We start from the raw sequence: 17,211 nt of genomic DNA on the forward strand, positions 1-17,211 counted from the left end.
CCTTTTTGGTTCCGCAGTTGAATATGGTTGCTTTGGTGTGCATTGGTACTGTAACGTGTGCAGGTGAAGGTTTACATACAAATATTTGCAATGTGACCCTAAACATTTAAAAAACACACGTACAAATCAAAACTTACAGTGATGGCCTGGTACTAGAGTCTTCGGTGATCTTATCTTGTTGAAACTCTTAAAAAATTTCCCTAGACTTGAAGCTTTATATTGTGTTTGTTTACTAATGAACACAATCAAGTGGGGATGGAGATAGGACCTTTTCAGCATATTGTCTAACACTTCTGCTTTCTTAATTTGCAGTAATTGTATATGGCTATCAAATAAGAGAAAATGAATTTCCAAAAGCCAGACGCTATCTTCAGTATACTGCAACAGCAACAGAACAGATCACAACAAAACCTCCACTACAGCTGATTAACCAAACATCTCTTGTAACTTTAACAACAAGGTCCAAAGATATTCAAATGACTGCTGAAACTTCTACCTTTGAAAACACAGCCCACATAACAATGAAAACAGCAATCCAAGTGACTACAAAGAGCATTCTACCCAGTAAATCAGCTAGCTATACCTTTGTTAGAGCTAAGAATTCACACATGACTGCTTCACCAACTGAAGATACCACTGGTTCTGGTTCAATTGCACACTTACCAATTCATATAATGAGAGCTAGTCTAGACACTGTCAACCATATAACTGGGAGAACTACCCATCTTGGTGGTCAGACTACGCTTCCCAAGACACTTTTTACTGCACCACACAAAAACACAACCACTCAAAGACCAACTCTATCCACTAATGTCTCAGGAACATCAGCACATACACACAAGGACAGATCAACAACCTCACCTGGCCCCCTAGTTCCTAGGCCTACTTTTGTAACTTGGTCATCACCAGCCAAGATCGGAACTTATGAAGTCCTAAATGGAAGCAGGCTGTGTATAAAAGCAGAGATGGGAATAGTGCTGATTGTTCAAGAAAAGGATTTGGTAAGTTGGGGGTTATAGGACAATAATGCTGTATCTTCAAAGTCTGGCTGAAGTTGCCTTGCTCTGAATGAACAGTTCTCTACACTGTATCTTTAGGCGAGACAGGTAGCTGTGGGTTCATCTTTCCATTGTTCCCTGTCATAAGAAGTATGTTCCAGAACACAAGTTAAAATAAATAGAGAAAGCAAGGAGACCTTCAACATGTATACTTCCTACTTAGAGCCAGCATTGGCAATATTAGCAAGGCTGAATGACAATCATAGCCTACCCCTGTTCCTCTGTAATGACTTCTGAGCTTCAGTTTCTTTCTGACATGAGACATTGGAATCTGATATTCTTCATGGTTCTATCCCATTCTAATATTAATGCAAAAATCCAAATTATCAAGATTATGGAAAGGGGTTATATTAAGTGTTTTATTTATAAAGGAGTCACAATAAACTATTATTTTTACATAGTTTTTAACCAAAGAAGTCTCATATTTATATTTGATACAGAAGTACAAACTCCTCTCTCCATTTCCTTTTAGTACATCAAATTGAGAAAAAATTGAATTTCATGAAATTTGATTCCTATTAGTTACCTGTTAAAACACCTATTATGGGGGAATCTCTTTTAAGAAAGCCTTTAAGCACATGCTTGGAAGTAAGATGATGTCATACAACTGGAGAGTTTGTGTTTTTTATTGTAAATAAACATCCATTTACTTATTTAATAGTCTATACTTCTGGCTTGATGTTTTTCTCCCTGTCTCTTACTGATTGGATCTATCTCATGGTTTAGGATACTGCAACCCAGAGACACTTTAACATTGACCCCAGCCTAACCCATGCATCTGGGAAATGTGGCTCCCAAAAATCCAAACTCTTCTTGAATTTCCAGGGAGGATCCGTGAATATAACATTTACCAAGGTAAGGCATAGATTTCTTCACAATCATTACCTCAAGCAGGGCTTGGACTCTCCTCAATCTAGTGCCAATACTTCAGTGCAAAATTTCAGTCTAGATCCTGGCAGAAGTAGCCAAGAGTCTCTTGGGGTCTTTTTAGATAAGAATAAGGACCCTGGGAGGAAATGAAATGAAGTGTTGACATCATGTTTGCTTTCTCCTTCAGCCTACTCTTATCAGTCCAAGAAGGGCTTCAGTACCTCTTAGGAGAACTTCAGCTTTGCAGGGAGGTCTACTCACCAGTGCTTTTGCAGATTACATAAGGAGGAAGCAGCATAGATGAAAAGAGTTGTGGAAATTCCCAGTGGGCACCAGATAAGTGGTTATTCTAAACCCTAAGTCAAACAACAGAATGGGTTCTTTCCAATCCCTGAAGGCAAACCCCATGGACTTAGAAGTTTTCCTGACAGGAGATGAAAAGAGCACAGTAGAATGGAAATGCTTGAGTGTTGAGGGTCTGAGTCAGACGCACATTTGACTCACTGACTTGTTTTGTGGCAGTGAGCAGGCGATGCTCATTGGTATCTGTAAGTTCTGTTTTATTACTTAGAAATGAGAAATGGGATCATTTCTATACAGGCAAACCTATTATAGAGGAAGTGGTGTGTACCCAATAGTTTCCTACCATAATTGAAGTGACTACAACGGGCAGATATTTCGGGAAGAAAAAACAGGTGAACCTGCTTATCTCACTGTCTAGAGGTTCCCCAACCTTCACCCCAGCAGCTGCAATTTCATTTTATTCTCATGGCCCTCTGTGTGTCTTTCCTCTCTCCCCGATATGAGATCCTGCCTGCTTATCCTTTCCCCCTTCCCTCTCCTACCTTGCTCACTCTGCCTCCCATGATTATTTTGTCTAAGTGGGATTTAAACATAATCACTTGGGCCCTCCTTGTTTAAGTTCTTATGGTCTGTCTGGAATGCATCATGAGCATTCTGTACTTATTGGCCAATATCTACATATCAATGAGTATACACCATGCATGTTCTTTAGGGTCTGAGTTACCTCCCGCAGAATGATATTTTTATTGGACATTTTATTTATTTACATTTCAAATGTTATCCCCTTTCCTGGAAAGCTGCTATCCCATCTGCCCTTCCACCTGCTGCTATGAGGTGATTTCCCTATCCACTCACCCACTCCTGCTTCCCTTCCGTGGTATTTCCCAACACTGGGGCATCAAGCCTTCCCAGGACCAAGGACTTCTTTTTCCATTGATGTCCCACAAGGCCACTGTCTACTACATGTGCAGCTGGAGCCATGGGTTCCTCCGTGTGTATACTCTTTGGTTGGTGGTTTAGTGGTTTAGTCCCTGGGAGCTCTGGGTGAGGGATCTGGTTGGTTGATATTGTTGCTCTTCTTATGGATTGCAAACCCCTACAGCTCCTTCAGTCCTTTCTCTAATTTCTCATTGGGGACCCCGTTTTCAGTGTAATGGTTGGCTGAGAGCATCCACCTCTGTATTTGTCAGGCTCTGGTAGAGCCTTTCAGGAGACAGCTGTGTTCTTTTGTGACTGGGTTACCTCACTCAGAAGGATATTTTCTAATTCCATTTTTTTTTTTGCCTGAAAAATTCATGATGTCCTTGTTTTTAATAACTGAATAGTATTCCATAATATAAGTGAACCACTTTCTGTATCCATTCTTCGATTGAGGGACATTGGGGTAGCTTCCACTTTCTGTTTATTATGAGTAAGTTTGCTATGAACATAGTGGAGCACGTGTCACTGTAATGTGGTGGAGGATTTTTGACTATGTGCCCAGAAACAATGTAACTGGGTATTCAGGTAGAACTCTTTTCAATTTTCTGAGGAACTGTCAGAGTGATTTTCAGAGTAGTTGTACAAGTTTGGAATCCGACTAGCAGTGGAGGAGTGTCCCCTTTCTCCACATCCTTGACTAGCAGTGGAGGAGTGTCTCCTTTCTCCACATCCTTGCCATCTGTGCTGACGCTTGAGTTTTTGATCTTAGACATTCTGATTGGTGTAAGGTTTTGATTTGCATTTTTCTGATGATTAAGGATGTTGAACATTTCTTTAGGTGCTTCTCAGGCAGTTGATATTTCTCTGTTAAGAATTCTATGTTTAGCACTGTACACATTTGGTTTTTTGGAGTCTAACGTTTTGTGCTCTTTATATATTTTAGAAATTAGCCCCTCTATCTGTTGTAGGGTTTGTGAAGATCTTTCCCCAATCTGCAGGCTATCGTTTTGTCCCATTGATAGTGTCCTTATCCTCACAGAAGCCTTTCAGTTTTACAAGGACCCATTTATCAATATTTTATCTTAGAGTACATACCATTGGTATTCTGTTTAGGAAATTGACTGCTGTGTTAATGCATTCAAGGCTATTTCTCACTTGCTCTTATATTAAATTAAGTGTACTCGCTTTTAGGTCAAAGTCCTGGAGCCACATGAGCTTTGTGCAGGGTATTAAATATGGAACAATTTAGATTCTTCTACATGCAGATTGCTAGTTAGACAGTACCATTTGTTGAAGATGATTTCTTTTTTATTTTTCCCATTTGTTTTGGCTTCTTTGTCAAAGTAGAAAGTCCAAAGTTGTATTGGTTTATTTCTGGGTCTATTCAATGGATCAAACTGTTTGTCTCTGTACTAGTACCACGCCGTTTCTTTAAAATCATTATTGCTCTGTAGTACAGCTTGAGGTCAGAAATGGTTATTTCTCCAAGAGTTCTTTTATTGTTCAGAATTGTTTTGGATATCCTTGTTTTTATTTTCTCCATATGAAGATGAGAATTGCTCATTCAATGTTTGCAAAAAAAAATGTTGGAATTTTGATGGGGGGAGTCTGTAGAACGGTTATTTTCACTATGCATCTTCTGAGGACTTCTTTGATTTCTTTCTTCAGACACTTAAAGTTCTTGACACACACATTTTTTTCTTGCTTGGTTACAGTTACAACAAGATATGTTATATTTTTAGCTGTTTGTAGCTATTGTGAAGGGTGTTGTTTTCCTGTTTTTTTTTTCCTCTGCCAGTTTATCCTTTGTATAAAGGAAGGCTACTGAGTTATTTGAGTTAATTTTGTATCCAGTCACTTTGCTGAAGTTGTTTGTCAGCTGTTAGAGTTCTCTTGTAGAACTTTTTGGCTCTCTTCTGTATATTGTCATATCATCTGCAAACAGTGATACCCTGACATTGTCCTTTCCAATTTGTATCCCCTTTATTTCCTTCTGTTGTATTGCTCTGGCTAGAACTTCAAATACTATATTGAATAGATTAGAGAGAAAGAGTGGGCAACCTTGTCCCTGGTTTTGGTGGGATTGTTTCAAGTTTCCCTCCATTTAACTTAATATTGGTTTAATGTATATTGCTTTTATTATGTTTAGGTATATGCCTTGAATACCTTATCTTGCTAAGGCTAATAACACAAAAGGGTGTTAGATTTTATTGAAGGTTTTTTCAATATCTAATGAAATGATTATGAGGGTTTTTAATTTATTTTAACACGGTGCATTGTGTTGATGGATTTTCATATATTTTTATCATTCCTGCATTCCTGGGATAAAGCCTACTTGGTCATGGTGAATGTTGTTTTGGATGTGTTCTTAGATTCTGTTTGTGAGAAATATATTGAGTACTTTTGCATCAATGTTCTTAAGTGAAATTGGTTTGAAGTTCTCTTTTTTGTTGTGTTTTGTGTGGTTTAGGTATTAGGGTAAATGTGTTCTCAAAGAATGAATTAGGTAGTGCTACTTTTGTTTCTTCTTTGTGGAATAGTTTGAGGAATATTGCTAGTCGCTTGCTCTCCTTTGAATGCCTGTTGTAATTCTGAATTAAAACCATGTGGACCTGAGAATTTTTTTTTTTTTTTTTTTTTTTTTTTTTTTTTTTTGATGGGAGGTTTTTAATGACTGGTTCTATTTCTTTAGGGTTTATGGGATTGTTTAGATAGTTTATCTCATCTTGACTTAACTTTGGTATGTGGTATCAGTATAGAAAACTATCCAGTTCATTTAGATTTTCTAGTGTTGTCAAGTATAGGCTTTTGTACTAAGACCCGATAATTTTTTGAATTTTCTCAGTTTTTATTGTTATGTCTGTCTTCCTTTTCATTTCTTAGTTTGTTAATGTGGATACTGTATCTAAGTCTTTTAGTTAGTTTGGTGAGGGTTTGTTATCTTGTTGATTTTCTCAAATAACCAAGCCTTGGTTTTGTTGATTCTTTGTATTGTTTTCTTCGTTTCAAATTGTTTGATTTCAGCCCAAAGTTTGACTGTATGCCACCTTCTTCCTGGTTCGTTTTGTTCTAGAGCCTTCAGGTAATCTCTCCAGTTTCTTTTTCTATCTTTTTATTGGATATTTTATTTATTTACACTTTAAACGTAATCCCAGGTGTGCCTGCTGGAAACTCCCTATCCCATCCTCCTTCCCCCTGCTTTTATGAAGGTGTTCCCCTACTCACCCAATCACTCACACCTCCCCACCCTTACATTCGGGCATCCAGCCTTCTCAGGACCAAGGGCATCTCCTCCCACTGATGTCCTACAAGACCATTCTCTGCTACATATGTGGTTGGAGCCATGGGTATACTCTATGGTTGGTGGTTTAGTCCCTATGAGCTCTCTGGATTCTGGTTGGTTGATATTATTGTTCTTCCTATGGGTTGCAAACCATTTCAGCTCCTCCAGTCCTTACTCTAACTCCTCCATTGTGGACCCTGTGCTTAGTCCAATGGTTACCTGCAAGCATCCACATCTGCATCAGTAAGGCTTTGGCAGAGCCTCTCTGGAGACATCTATATCAGGCTCCTGTAAGCAAGCATTTCTTGGCAGAAGCAATAGTTACTGGGTTTGATGGCTGCTTATACGATGGATCCTCAGGTAGTGCAGTTTCTGGACGGCATTTCCTTCAGTCTCTGCTCCACACATTGTCTCTGTATTTACTCCCATCAGTATTTTCCTTTCCCATCTAAGAAAGACTGAAGCATCTACATTTTAGTCTTTCTTCTTCTTTAATTGTATCTGTGAATTGTGTCTTGGGTATTCTACACTTTTGGTTTAATATCCACTTATCAGTGAGTGTGTACAATGTGTGTTCTTTTGTGACCGGGTAACTTCACTTGGGGTGATATTTCTTGTTCCACTCATTGGCCTTAGAATTTCATGAAGTCATTTTTTTAATAGCTGCGTAGTACTTCATTGTATAAATGTACCATATTTTCTGTATCATTTCTCTGTTGAAGAACATCTGAGTTCTTTCCAACTTTTGGCTAGTATAAATAAGGCTGCTATGAGCATGAGTCCTTATTACATGTTAGAGCATCCTTTGGGTATATGCCCAGGAGTGGTATAACTTAGTCCTATTTCCAATTTTCTGAGGAACTTCCAGACTAATTTCCAGAGTGGTTGTACCAGCTTGCAATCCCACCAACAATGGAGAAGTGTTCCTCTTTTTCCACATCCTCACCAGCATCTGCTTTCACCTGAGTTTTTGATATTAGCCATTCTGGCTAGTGTGAGGTGAAATCTCAGGGTTGTTTTGATTTGCATTTCTCTGATAATTAAGAATGTTGAACTTTTCTTTTAAGTGATTCTCGGCCATCTGATATTTCTCAGTTGAGAATTCTTTGTTAAGTACATTAATTTTATCCTTTTTACAGACCTCAATCATCCTAATAAAATGGGGTTCAAGGTCAGAAAACTGCTCCTCAGGTTGTATTAGGATATCCAGGGCATGCTGTAGTAAGAGAGCTTGGTTTTAATGGTGCCAAATTGCACTGGATTTGACTCATCATGTTCTTGTGCTTGCCTTTCACCATCTGGTTGTTTCTGGTGTTAACTAGCCTTGGTCTCCTGGATTGGAACAGGTCTCTCTTAAGGCAGGTGGAGCTGGCCTCCTGGGAGGCCTTTATTGCTGTGCCCCTGGTTAGAGCAGGTCTCCTGGAGACAGGCAGAATTTTGGACTTGGTAGTGGTGGGTGTGCGAATTCTCTCCGAGTACAGGTGCAGCTACAGTCCTGGACAGTGGTGGGAGTCTGGCAGTACTGGGAAGATGCTGTGTTTATAGGTCTCTGTGGGGTCCCAGCTGATGTGGGTATTGGGGTGGGTGTCTTACCTGTGCCCATGGTTAGAGCAGGTCTCCTGGGAGACAGGTAGGGCTCTATGATGGGGGAGGAAGGTATATGATGGGGGAGGCAGGTATATGATGGGTCAGGCAGGTATATGATGGGCGAGGCAGGTATATGATGGGGGAGGCAGGTATATGATGGGGAAGGCAGGTATATGATGGGGGAGGCAGGTATGCCAGTCCACCATGGGGATGAGTGTAAGTGCATACTGGAAGGGACCAAGGCAATCCTACAATGGAAAGAATTCAACAATAGAAATTTGAAAGCAGTATTCTTCTGAGCACCCTCAGCTTTCTCCTGAGTCAGATTTGGGTCTCTTCCTAGGTCCACAAGTTTCTCTGCAGTAAGATATGAAACTCTCAGCATCTTTGGGACTTGTCCTGAGGGCTTGAGATTCCCAACTTGAACCAGAAGTTACAAAATTTTACCACTATTCAAGATAGAAACAAATTTCATACTCACGAGAGATGCATATTCTGTTTAATATTTGTATAAGGAATCAAACTTTTGTTTTAATATTAATATTATTAATATTAATAATACTGCTGGAACTATATCATCTTCAATGTTTTTTAGAATTGGTTATTAATTTTATTTAAAAATATCAGTGCTGAGAATACTGCTTTATACATTGTGTACAACTCAGAATGGCAGGAGTACAATCAAGGCCACTTGTTTAATTCCTATAAGTTCTGTCCTATTCTGTGGTGGTTTGAATAAGAATGGCCTCAGTAGGATTCTTATATAGGTGTGGCCTCATTGGAGTTGGTGTAGCTTTGTTGGGGTTGATGGAGCCTTATTAGAATAGGTGCAGCCTTGTTAGAATAGGTATGGCCATGTTGGAGGAAGTAGGTCACTGGGGAGAGGTTTTGACATTTCAAAAGCCCACATACTTTTTGTTTCCTGTGTGTCAGGATATAGAACTTTCAGTTACCTTTTCATCACCTTGCTCACCTGTGTGCTACAATTCTTCTTACCATGATGATAATTGAATAAACCTTTAAAACAGTAAGCCAGCCACATATAAAATGGTTTATTTTGTAAGAGTTTTTGTGGTCATGGTGTCTCCTCATAGCAATCCAAGAGTGAATTGAAACATTATTCTAAGCTAAGATTCATTTTATATGTTTTTCAGTATTCTCATTCTGTTAAGTGAAGTTAAAATGTATAAAAATCTCTTCTATACATAATTAAGAAATCTTAATTGATTTCTTGAGAATTTCATACAATTTGTTTTGACTATAATCATTCCTTTTCCACAACACCCACAAGGTACCCTACCTCCCTACTGATCCAAATTTGTGCTATATTTTGTTATTAAAAATACATCAAGTCCAATTTATATTTCTCAAATACCTTTGGTTATGCAGACAGTACTTATAGTCCGGTCAATTATTAAGGAAACTGACTCTTCCTCTCTCAGCAGCTAATTATTGTCAATAGTTCCTTTTCTAGAGGTAGCATGCTATGTCCATCTCCTTTGTCAATACTGGGGCTTTGTCTGGCTTGAGTTATCATAGGTCTTCAGTGTGTTGTCACACCTGCATTGAAAATACATGTGCAAGTGACCTAAGGTATTTGAACACCACTTGTTTCATTTGTAGGCATCTACCAACTCTGTACTTATAATATTTCTGCTCCCTCTTCCACAACAATCTATGGGATTTGTGAGGGAGGATGGAACACAGATGTCTTATGCAGTGTCTTATTCTCTGCATATTGATCTTTTGTGGGCTTCTGTAGTAATAACAATCTATTGTAAGAGAACCTTCTCTGATGAGAAAATACTCCAAACTATAGGTCTGCAATAAGTTATAGATATCAGTTTAATGTTCATTTAAAGGAATGATAGTAGCAGGTTATCGATCTTAGTCTATGATACATCTAGCCACATAATATATCTTATTCATGACAATCATGCTAGGTACAGGTTTTATGTTGTGGAAAGGGCCTCAAATCCAAACAGAAAGTCATTGGTCACTTCTACAACTTTTCTGCCACTTATACATTAGTGGTTTATCTTGCCAGGCTGGCTATAATTTTAGTGTCTGGGTTCAGAGTTGGGTGAGATTGATGATTAATTTTCTCCTTTAGTTGCATGCATAAAACTTCTGATACTGTGAAAGATAGTTAATAAGAATGAAACTTACAGGTGAGTATCAAATTGATTTCTCCATGTTCTATGACTTAAGTATGTGGTATCTTCAGAAATAGAAAGGGTCTTACTATGAAGTTCTTGAGGGTAAGCTAGGGAATTATTTTAAAAGTAGGATCTGTTTTGTCTTACCTATAAACTATGTGAATCTGAGGAAAATGCATAACTGTTCTGAACTTTCTGATTAGCCAGCTCTAAAATAGGCTAATGATATTTATTATATCATAAAGGAATATTGTGAAAGCCAATTGAGGCACAAAGTGGAAATAGTGTACTTGAGAAAATATAACACCCTATTAGAAATGTCAAATACCTACCTGTAAAGTCCTGGAGATACCAATGGTAGGGAAGCTTCTAGAAATGTTCAAAGTAGTATTGTAACATTCTTCTTCTGCTCCTTAAATTAAACTAGCTCCATAGCCTAAGCAGTTTCTAAATACAACATTCAGCATATTACCATACTTAAAACCCACCAACAGGTTCTCTCTTTGCCTTCAGTATGGAGTTGGATCTTTCTTTTGGCAGGAGTTGAGGTAGGGTTTCACTGGTTGGCTTGAAACTCACTGTGTAGACCAGGCTCTTCCTGCTGGAATATACAATGGAATTGTAGGATAGTTGCTAGGAAAAAGCAGTGCTGCTATAGTGGGATTAATAATTGCCCCAGGAGTCATAGATGCAGGTAATACTGGGGAAATTAAAATTATGACCTTTTCACCTACTCATATTTCGGTCATCCAACCCAGGCAGCGAATTGTCCAATTGATCCTTGTGCTGTTGGTTATGACAAAAATTTAAGTTATGACCCAAGCTCAAGGAACAAAAGAATTCGGTTCTTCAGATGCCTATTGGGTACAAGCTATAAAAGATGAAAGACCTGAGTTAGCCTTAAAAATAAATGGAAAAAGATTTATGGGGCTACTGGATACAGGAGCGGATGTATCAGTAATAGCCTCTACTCATTGGCCTATATCTTGGCCAAAAAGAGTTAGTGTTACCCAATTACAAGGGATAGGGGAAAGTCAGAGCCCTGAGCAAAGCAGTGATTTTTACATTGGGAAGATGAGGAACGTAACTAAGTGTATTTCCAGCCTTATATTGTTCCTAATTTGCCTGTTAATTTGTGGGGAAGAGATATAATGAAGGACATGGGAGTCCTTCTATGTAGCCTGAGTAACAAAGTTATAAAATAAATGTTTGTGGTTATTTGCCTACCCAAGGGTTGGGAAAACAAAATCAGGGCAGATTAGAGCCCATGGAAGTTACCCCTAGAGAAGGAAAAGCAAGTCTAGGGTATTATTAGCAGAGGCCATTGACAAGTCTGTGCACCATGCAGATAAGATTACTTGGAAAAGCAATGTCCCTGTATGGGTTGATCAGTGGTCTGTAACTTCAGAAAAAAAAATTGGCTGCTCAATAGCTAGTGCAGGAGCAATCGCAAGCTGGCCATATTGAGACTTCTAATTCCCCCTGGAATTCCCATATACTTGTAATTAAGAAAAAGTCAGGGAAGTGGAGGTTATTGCAAGATTTACGGAAGGTTAACGAGACTATGGGACTTATGGGGGCTTTACAACCTGGCCTACCCACTCTAGCAGCCATTCCAAAAGATACATATAAGATTATCATAGATTTGAAGGATTGCTTTACACTGTTCCTTTGCATCCTGATGACCGCAAAAGATTTGCATTTAGTGTGCCTTTTTTAATTTTAAGTAATTGTAAGTAATTTTAAGGAACCACTGAAATGATATCATTGAAAGGTTTTGACCCAAGGAATGGCTAATAGCCCCACATTGGGCACCACTGTCCAAGACTAGCTCAGTCAGACAACAGGTTCTCCAGGGCCAGAGCAAGGATTGAAAAAAAAAAAAAAAAAAAGAGAGACGCAGTTAGTCAAAATTGTGACATAACTTTGGCCAGACTTGAGGCTGAAGCCTCTAGGCTGAAGTAAAACCTGGTTTATTGAATCCTCTTTTAAACAACTTTAAATTTTAATTGCATGCAGAAAGAAAACATCAGTTCTGAATCCGGGAACAAGCAAGTTAACAACCAAAGATCCTGTAAACATCTTTCAGGAGGTCAGGTGTAAAAGTCAGGGACAAAAATGGGTCCAAGGAGACTTCTGCGGAATCTTCCTTGCCCCAGCTACATTTCTAAAGGTTCTGTCCTGAACTACAGATGCAAGTGTACTTCCATCTAGTCTACATTCCTAAGGGCTCTGTCCTGAACTACAGATGCAAATGTACTTCCATCTAGTCTACATTCCTAAGGGCTCTGTCCTGAACTTCAGATACTTATGTACTTCCTTATAGCCTTATCAGGGTGTAGCACTGAGGCCAGGTTTCTGCCTTAGTCTAGCTTCAAGATGTCCTGGTAAAATGAGATTATTCACTATCAACTGTCCAGGGGTGCCAACAATGCTCCCCACAGTTACACAAATTTACTATCCTGACACTTATCAGACTTCACTCCTTGTTTGTCCTTAAAAGGTCCCCCACTTTCCAACATCTTTCTATATCCCTGTCCTGGCCAATGGCACACAGCCACATTAATCTTTCCCCAGAGACCCTGCTCATGTCCCCAGAGACATAAATATCCCCTTGCCATTAATCTGAAACAGTTCTATGAGGCTGTTCCAGTGTGTGTGTATTCTTTGCCCTTGCAGTCACCAATTGACTAAGGCCCTGCACTGTAACTCACCTACCCTGGCCAAGGTTCTTTCCTTCCAGCTCAGCCATGTTTTTTTTGCCAAGTCCTTGAACAATGTATCACATGGAGTGGATGTTAAAGACAGGTTAATTCTACTTTGAGCTTAGCACTGGGTGGCCATATCTTACCTTTTCACCCTTAGGCTGTGAATTAAGTATTACCTTAGTAATACTTAATTTTCAATTTTTTTTTCATAGTTGTGAAGATGAGTTGGGACAATGCATGAAAGCATCTGCTACAGGGTCTCATGCAAACTAAGAGGGCATCAAATAGGCCAGTCAGTGAACTGCAGAATCTATAATATTTGTATATTACCAGTGTTCTTACTAACGTATGTTGTACTCTGAATGGATCATCATTTCATCTGTGGATAACAGGAGTGTGAGCCATACTGTGATCATAATCATTACTGTTAAATTTCTTTCATAATTACATGTAAAACTTGAAAAAGTAATTTGATTTTGTTTATTGATTTTGATTATATGATGATGAGCTTTACACATATCTGATAATAATAATGTAAATTGCTAACTGAAAGGTAGAAAGGAGCCAATGCTGTAGCTCAGTAGTAGAGTACACGATTTTTATATATGAGACCCTGGATTTAATTCCCATCCTTAAGAAAATACACAAATTTTCTTTTTAACTCAACTCTTTCTTACCCAACATTAATTTTCTTGAGCATCCCAAGTCCCCAGTCTTTCAAAGGGGTTGCAGGGCTATTATGAAGTTTCTTTTGATTTCAAAAGGAAAACTCAGAAACAAAAAAGTGGAGGCAAGAGTGGACTCTAGGACGAATGAAATCTTCCTAGAATCTCTCTTGGTGACCCATATAACCAATTTGAAAACACAATTTGAAAATAGATATTCATCTTTTTACCAATTGACCTTCTACACAGAGAAGGGCACATACAATTTTTCAATGTTATTTTTATCTGAGGGTAGATGAACCCCTCAATCTTCACCCAATATATTCATGAGAATGGGTACTTTAAGTTAATACCCTCTACCCTTACAAATAATTCCACTCCATCTTCTAGATGTAATTACATTTTGGAATTTTGATAGAACTGAAATTCTCCTGGGGAAACTTTAGTTTCAGACTCTAGCAACAAGTAAGAAATAGAGTTATCTGGGTCTATGAGTTATTCATTACTTAAAAAAATTTATTGTATCATAAAATTACTTTTATTAAATTTTTCAAATATAATTATGATTAGCACAAACATACCCTGGCTCTCATATTGAGTATTTAGTAGCTATGACTATAGTCATAAACCTTGAGATTACTGAAAGGTTAACACATTACTGTTTTACAGGAAGAAAACTTATATTATATTAGTGAAGTTGAAGCCTATTTGACCATCTCAAATACAGGTTAGTAAAAGAACAGTTCTCATATCACTATTTTCATATCATTGACTCTGATACTTTTTGATGCTGTTTTTTTTTTTTTTTTTTTTTTTTTAAACAACAATATGGAACTAAAGGAACTAAAACTTTGGGAGAATTAAAAATCTGTGTGTACTTCAGTTTATGATCATGGATGCTGATGGTCTAGATCATGTTGACAATATCAAATTATAAGTTTAGTTTTTAAAAACTGATTTGTTATTGAAGTAAAATTTATTCTTTAATCTTAGTTGTATATTACTCAACAAAATTACAATATAGCCCTGTCTGTGTTCGCCATAATTATCCAAGTTGATAAGATTCTGCATAGTAGGGCTTTCATTCCAGAAAAAAAAAAGCACCGTACACAGTCACATTAAATTATATTCTTTTAAAACAATTTTTTAAAAAAGATTTATTTATTTTATACATGAGTACACTATCACTGTCTTCAGACACATCAGAAGAGGGCATCTGATACCTTTCCAGATGGTTGTGAGCCACCACGTGGTTGCTGGGAATTGAACTCAGGACCTCTGGAAGAGCAGTCAGTGCTCTTAAACACTGAGCCATCTCTCCAACCCTACGTTATATTCTTAAGTGATAATTAGTTCTATGAGTAAGCACCAATCAGAATGTCAAAGAATGGAGAGCTATTTAGTATGTCCTTCAAGAAACCTTCAGAGGAGAAAGACTATTGTGAAAATGTTTGAACACAGTTTCTTTATCTAGGGGCATCTGCTTTGAGGCAACTTTCCCAGATGTCTGTAATAAAACATGTATGGGTTTTAATGAGTGAGGTTTTCAAAGAAGCTATATTTACTACTTTTATATTGGTGCAGTAAAGCTTTATGGCCAAGGTAACTTGTAGAAGGAAGGGCATATTTGGTTTCTGACTCCAAAGACATAAGAGTTCATTAACATCACAGCAGAGAAATGTGGCTGCAGGAAGACATAGTGACTGTGGAATGGGGCAGAAAACAGAGGAGTTGCATCTTGATCTGTGAGCTGGGGGGGGGGGGGCAGTGATTGGGAATGGCATGAAGCCTGAAAACCTCAAAACCTGCTGTACTCCTCCAACAAGGCCATTTCCCTGAGCAGTGACACCATCTGAAGACCAGTATTAAAATATCAGTGCCTTTTAGGGACATTCTCATTTAAGCTACCCCTAAGGAATAGTGCTGTTTCTAGTTCCCTAGAAAGTGAACACACAGTAGATGTGGTCCCGGGGATGCCCTTTTAGAGCACGTAGAACCTATGGGCAGGTCAGCTAAAGACGAGATTTTATTCTAACGGATGCAACTATACCATGGGAAGATTTGGATTAAGTGAATGGTATGATGCATTTATGAGCATTCGCTTTGTTTATCTTATGGAAAACTAACCATAGAGAGACATTTATAAAAATTTACAAATGTTCATGTTTAGAGAGATAATGTTCCCAACAAAATCTGATGAGCTTATGGAAGCTCTCAGATACAACCCTAGAAAGTCTAGCTTTAGATATTACATTTGTATTGAGCTCATCCACTATGCCTTTGAAATGTTCTGATTTTTTTTTTTTAAAAACACTGTTATTATTTGATTGGTTTAAACATTATTTATTAATAATCTCTCAGTAATGGTATTTGCTACAAAACAAAACTGTGGGGTTTTAAAAAACTGTGCAAAGTCTGTTTTAAAATGTGTTCTATATAGTCAATTCCGGGCAATGAGGTGGGAGTGGGTATGTGGGGGAGCTCCCTCATAGAAGCAGGGGGAGAGGGAGTTTGTGGAGGGGAACTAGGAAGGGGATAACATTTGAAATGTAAATAAAATATATACATATTTTTGATATTATGTATGCTATATTTTATTGATATGATTCAAGGAGATTTTGTTAGTGATGACAATTAAATATAAGTAGAAGAAAACAACTAAGAGCTAATTTTCAGATGTTAATTTACACTTGCCTCATGTAGACTAGAGATTAAGTATTATGTGCTAATAGAAATTGTTTAATGTTATCTTAAGGGATAGAGAAGATTTTAGCTAGTAGTGGGGTAGTCAGCTCTTAAGAAAGGTGGGAAAGGAATATCAGACTAGAGACTAACTTAGAGACTGATAGGGAAACCAGTTTTAGGTTCATATGCTTAAAGGCTCAGCAATATTAGCAGGAAGAATAGCTGACACAGTAATGGTGGTTTTCATGTCATTGTGCTCATATTAGCAACAGTATTAGTAACAGTAATTCATCATCATTACAGTAAGATATCAGAAAATGTTGGGGATGGCAGCAACAGGATAAACCATTGATATGTGGGTAGGGAGATAATAGATAGATAAAACTACAGATATTTATCATATGATACAGTAGTATAAATAGATAATTTAGTATATCATCTCAGGCCAACTTGTTAATTTACATAACACTGTTTCTTACTGTAACTGGAAATGGGACAAGACATTTTGGCTTTTTTACTCACTAGATTTTGTTGTTGTTGTTGTTATTTATGAAGCCAAATATTATTAGTGAGTGTTGGGTTGGAGTAAATGAAGTTTGTGATATGTTTAACTTCATCTACCTTCAAGATCGCTGTTTAGAAAAACTGTGTATCTGGCATAATGAGTTGACCCCTTTGCTGGATGGCAAACAGAAGAATGGGATACATTTCCGAGGATGCAACTTCCTTCCTGCCGAGTTCTTTCTCCTCTACGGACTCAGCCTTATGGCATGCAGATGCATTCTTTGTGAACTTGTTTATTTTTGTTCTGATTCATTATCATGCATGCTAAGTGTCAGAACAATCTCACTTCTCTTTCTAACATCTTTAGGAAACTCTTTATAGCCCCAGGAATGGACAATTCTATCTGCAATGATGTGAAACAAAAGTAGAGGAAACACACTAAATTCACTGTTATCACATGGAAATCTA

The 17,211-nt window shown here is 37.9% G+C and overlaps 1 protein-coding gene across 1 annotated transcript in view; it reads left to right on the forward strand.

The window, feature by feature from the left end:
* LAMP3 (lysosomal associated membrane protein 3) overlaps positions 1–17,211 on the forward strand; it is a gene marked incomplete at both ends in the record, with an annotated part of 45,118 nt that overhangs the window by 5,390 nt on the left and 22,517 nt on the right. The window contains 3 exons of the mRNA XM_080918944.1: positions 313–1,001; positions 1,785–1,913; positions 14,224–14,281. Coding sequence (XP_080775070.1) covers positions 313–1,001; positions 1,785–1,913; positions 14,224–14,281 — 876 coding nt within the window. The remainder of the gene's footprint in view (positions 1–312; positions 1,002–1,784; positions 1,914–14,223; positions 14,282–17,211) is intronic.

This window comes from Micromys minutus, assembly GCF_963924665.1.
Source record: "Micromys minutus genome assembly, chromosome: 7".
NCBI classification, from domain to species: domain Eukaryota; kingdom Metazoa; phylum Chordata; class Mammalia; order Rodentia; family Muridae; genus Micromys; species Micromys minutus.